This window comes from Rattus norvegicus, chromosome 19 (assembly GCF_036323735.1).
Source record: "Rattus norvegicus strain BN/NHsdMcwi chromosome 19, GRCr8, whole genome shotgun sequence".
NCBI lineage: Eukaryota > Metazoa > Chordata > Mammalia > Rodentia > Muridae > Rattus > Rattus norvegicus.
In genome coordinates this window covers 31455016-31460001 of record NC_086037.1, presented here as the reverse complement: position 1 = coordinate 31460001, position 4986 = coordinate 31455016, and the positions used below count along the sequence as shown (strand labels likewise).

Here is a 4986-nt window from a genome sequence, read left to right as displayed (position 1 = left end):
TCTGGGGATTGAACTCACGGGCTTGTGAAAACTTGGCTCGCCCTCTACTAACTGAGTTACAACACCGGCTTACTAGACTTGTTGCCTGTGTAGTTGTCTATCTGTTGCAGGGAATGTCTGTGCTCCTTGGGATTGTTAGGGACCAGTCTCAGTCACCATGGTGTGCATACACACAACCACTTTGTGTGTGTGTGTGTGTGTGTGTGTGTGTGTTGAATTGTGTGAACCACCTTAAGTCTCCTGGCTGTGCTCCAGAGAAGGGGCTTACCGTTTTCTATTTCAAGGGCATTGTGTTCTTCCTGTGACCTGAAGGAGCGAGGCACTCAGATGTGTTGGGGGTTCAGCGGGATGAGGGGTGAGTCAACCCAGTTGAAGAGTCTCTGTATTTTGGATGGGAAAGCAAAGGTTATCCATAGGAGAGGGCTCTCTGACGCAGAGTGGCAGCTGATGTGGTTAGGAGAGCTGGCATGAGGGAAGGGCAGAAGCCATGTGTAAGAGTGTAACTTGAGGGGCTGGGGATTTAGCTCAGTGGTAGAGCGCTTGCCTAGGAAGCGCAAGGCCCTGGGTTTGGTCCCCAGCTCCGAAAAAAAGAACCAAAAAAAAAAAAAAAAGAGTGTAACTTGACTTTTGGCTACCTTATGAGCTGCTATTTCCACCCTTATCACTTCCAACTCCCCAATACTAGGTAGGATAGAAAGAAGGTTAGAGGGAAAAGGGGGGCATTGGTATTGTTTGACTACTTTCTGTTGATTAGGAATTTCAAGTTCCTTGGGACAATTTTGATTTTCATCCTATCTGCAACCAGCAACCAGCATCCAGCATGCAGCACACAGTATGCAGCATCCAGATTCCAGCATCTAGCATCCAGCATCCAGCATTCAGCATCCATCAGCCAGCAGTCAGCATCCAAGCAGTCAGCATCCAGCAGTCAGCAACCAGCAGTCGGCAACCAGCAACCAGCATGCAGCACAGCATCCAACATCCATCAGCCAGCATCCAGCATCCATCAGCCAGCATCCAACATCCATCAGCCAGCATCCAGCATCCATCAGTCAGCAGTCAGCAGTCAGCAGTCAGCAGTCAGCATCCAGCAGTCAGCAACCAGCAACCAGCAACCAGCAGCAGCAGAAGGAGCAGCAGTGGCCATGTCCCTCTCAAGAGTCCCTAGATTCCAAATGTCATACATTTTCAAAACTATCTGCAGCTGGCAAAATCACGCCTGTGCCAAGGCACAAGACAAATCATAGTCAGCCGCCATGGACAATCTAAAGCAGCCCCATACCCCACACCAGGGACTAAGACAAAAACACATTCCTATAACATTTCTATGCTTTTAAAGACACTAACGTTCTCACTACACAGGAGGAGTCTGTCTACAGGGCCTTCAGATGGCCCACTGTCGGGACTAACCCAGGCATTCTGTGAATCTGGGTATGTTTAACCTCAGTCAGTGCAGTGCTTCTCAATGCAGAGAGTGTAAAGGTGACCTAGTAATTTGGGGACAATTGCTTCCAGCTGGTCCTTCAGCTGGAGCCCCGCACAGCATCCATAGCTGAGAAATAGAGGAAACCCCCTGCTTCCACCCATGTGGAAACATGAGAAACGAGCAGGAGAGCTGTGTGTGCGTGCGCACGCACACCAACCAGATGTGCATGTATCTGTATGTCTCCATGTGTGCATGCGTGTGCATCAGCGAGCTAACAATATTTCTCTATATGAGTGTGTGGTGTGAGATAAGTTTCTCCACCGATGAAATGAAGTCACTGAAGCCAAATCAGAACTATAAAGGCAGGTTTGCTGAGAGGCAACTCTCGGGCAAGTTCACTGATCTCAGAGGTGGAGGAGAGGGAAGTCACGTGCCAAGCAAGAGAATTTTATGGGTTTTGGAGGTGCAGGGTGTGATGTATGAGATAGGGGCTTGGACTGGTAGCCAGGAACTCGGAGATGGGGAGAGATGATATATTAGCCTAGAGTTTTCTTCTTGTGGGCGCGGTTCTGGGGAAGAAGAGCAAACCAGATTTCTTAGCTTGTGTAAGGGATGAGGGGGATTCCAGCCAAACTGCGCGCATGGGAACAAGAGAGCGGCCGATGGTGGAAGAGGAGGAGGCTCACTGGTCCTGATGTTGATTTAGTTATCTTATTTTCAGAAATGTTTTTTTTTATCACTTTTCTTAGGAAGGAGAGAATCTAAAAGCTGCTTTGTGTTCATCCTTTCGGCATGACCGTCTGAGGAAAGACAGACCCACAGCACTGGTTGAACACTGGTGAACGGAGGCGGAAGGCTCCCAGACTTCCTCACACAGCCCGAGAGTTTGAAGCCCAGCAAAGAACACCAAGAAGATGAGAGAGAGCTGAGCCGGTGTGCAGTCACCCAATTTCTCTCCTTTTTTTCTTCCTAAGTCCATTGGGAGAAATACAGTGTTCCAGCCAGGACTCTGAGTCATCCCCTGTGCCTGGCTTGGAAATCCATGCCCACATCCTATAGATAGCATCCCGTCTCCTCACTGTATTCTATATGAACTTCAAAGCTCTAACAATTATGTGCTTAGCATATTTTATAATGAAATGTGGTATTATGCCTTATAACACCTACTTTAGTTCATTTTCATTTCCTTTTATTTCTTGAGACAGGGTTTCTCTGTGTAGTCATGCCTTAGAACTCCCTGCTCTGTAGACCAGATTGGCCTCAGGCTCAGAGATCTGCCTGCCTCTGCCCCCTGAGTGCTGGGGTTAAAGGAGTGAGCCACCAGTGTTCAGCCCCCCTACGTGTTTTTAAGTGCCGTGCCATTCTTATTATTCAATAATAACAGTTTGCTGATGTCTCACAATAACCTTTATGTGACTACTTAGCATCCCCATTTTACATGCAGGAAGTCGAGGCTTTTCTTAATTAACTGGCTAGGAGTGGGATAAAGGTTGGGACCAGACTTTGGATCTGCAGCCCTAAGAGCCATCCTGTTTGTTTTGTGTATAATATTGTATGCTGTGTTAGAAGACGTGCAGAGAACAGTGCTGAGTGAATTCCCACTTACTGCCTGGCATTCCCGGGGCTGCTCCTCTGGAATGCTGGGACCCAGGGAGCATCAAGTCCGTGACAGGAGAGCCTGAGTCCACCAGAGGCGTTCCGCAATTAGTCAGTCCCTGCTTTTTTGATTTAATTCTTCCCCTAATGTATGTTCATCATGTAGCTCTGGAAAGATTGGTATTCAGGGAAGGAGCATCAAAGACGGTAATTAAAGTGTCTCTGCTGACAGGCTGTGTCTGGGAACAGACCTGTTTGATTCCGCAAAGGAAATCATTGGTGTTCTAACAGGAGGCAGGAAACTTTTGATTAGCGAGCGATAGATAAACAGATCGATGGCTTTTCTGGCAACATTTCAGCTTCATTATTGTCACTGGGAAAGAGACAGGGATGGAGTGCAGAGGAGAGGAGGTCCTGCTGGGTCCTTTGGGGCTCGAAAGCAGGCAGGGGCTGGCGAGAAGGTCAAAGCCAGGCTGGGCAGCAGGACTGTGGCTGGCTGACTCTGGGTCTTAGGGAAACGAGGTCACGACGTCTTCAGCAACATCTCCATGCGACCTCAGATGGGGGCTGATGAGAATCTACTGGTCGCCAGGCTTCTTGGTGATCAGCGAAGTCTGTGTTCCCAGCTGCCTCGGCCCCTTGGCATTACTGCTGCTCTCTCAAGGTCAGGGGGAGTTAAAACCCGAGATTATACTGTGTCAGTGGGGCCTTTTTGAAATATGACTCTGTAATCTCTTTCCACACCAGAGGAGAGATGCCAAAATCGCACTTCAATCTCCAGCTCACAATAGGCTTATTGGGATTTTAGCAGAGCTCTGTCTGGATGAGTCTGTTTCTTCTCCCAGGGCGCCCTTTACAAACTTTGGTTAAGTAAGGCTGCAACTTAGCGAGGGTGGCTTTGCAGGTGTCAGGGACCACGATCCCAGCAGTCAGGGCAGAGGATAGGCCACCCAGCACTGTCTGTCCTGATGCAAGTGCCTGCTGGGAAGAAGAGCCTTAAAGTGGGTGTCCCTGGTCTGCCCCTATGAGTGTGCACGCGCACACACACACACCCCCATATGTGACGAGCAGAGCTCTGGATTACCCTGAAGTTAGAGATGAAGCAGGAAGAATGCCTATACCTGGCACTTAGTAGGTACTCAATCACTTTGGTAGTCTACTGTGAATGCGTGTGTGTGGGGGGGGCATGTGTGTGTAGTCATATATGTGTGCATGTGCACAGGCATGCGTGCGTGTGCCTGTGTGTGTGTGTGTTGTGCATAGGCACGTGTGTATGCATGTGTATGTGTGTGCAGATGTGTTTATGTGTGTAGTGCAGGCTTTGATGAGAGGTCTCTTTATCACTCTCTAGCCTAATTTTTATGACAGTGTCTCTCACTGAGCCTAAAGGTTGACGGTTCAGCTAGGCTGGCTGGCCAGCAAACCTCCCCTATCCTGTCTACCTGTTTCTCCTCCACCTCCCAGTCTAGAGTTAGGGCCATAACCACTGTACCCGTCTCTCACAGGGGTTCCAGGGAGCATGAAGGCCCTCCATGTTTGTTCAGCAAGCACTTTACCCATGAAACCACTTCCCCAATCCTTCTGGTGATTTTTGAGAGATCTAGTGGAGAGCCAAGGCGGCCAGACAATTCTATTATATTGTCTTATCAGAGACTTAGATAGTTGTGAACCCACCATCCCCTTCCTGCTCCAAGCACCCTGGCTGTAGCTCCTTGGGATACAGGGATTTCCAACAACACTGATCTCTGTGGATTAACTAACCCCTGTATGACGCTGCATCTGCCGTCTTACGGTGACAGGAAGTAGAGACTGAGTCCAAGCCTGAGGAGGGAAGGGATGCTAGCAGAGAAGGCAGGGTGTGGCTCAGGCTATATACACTCCATGTTGCATCTCTTGTTTTCCCAAGTGGTCCCTTGTGCTCTGTCCCAGGCGCCTTCCTGATTTTCCTCCACTTCATATTACTC

At 49.1% G+C, this 4986-nt stretch overlaps 1 protein-coding gene across 1 annotated transcript in view; it reads left to right on the top strand.

The window, feature by feature from the left end:
- Window positions 1-3253, top strand: part of Fto (FTO, alpha-ketoglutarate dependent dioxygenase) — a 408263-nt gene extending 405010 nt beyond the window's left edge. Inside the window, exon 9 of the mRNA XM_039097565.2 lies at window positions 2176-3253. Coding sequence (XP_038953493.1) covers window positions 2176-2191 — 16 coding nt within the window. The 3' untranslated portion in view covers window positions 2192-3253. The remainder of the gene's footprint in view (window positions 1-2175) is intronic.
- The last annotated feature ends 1733 nt before the right edge of the window (window positions 3254-4986 follow it).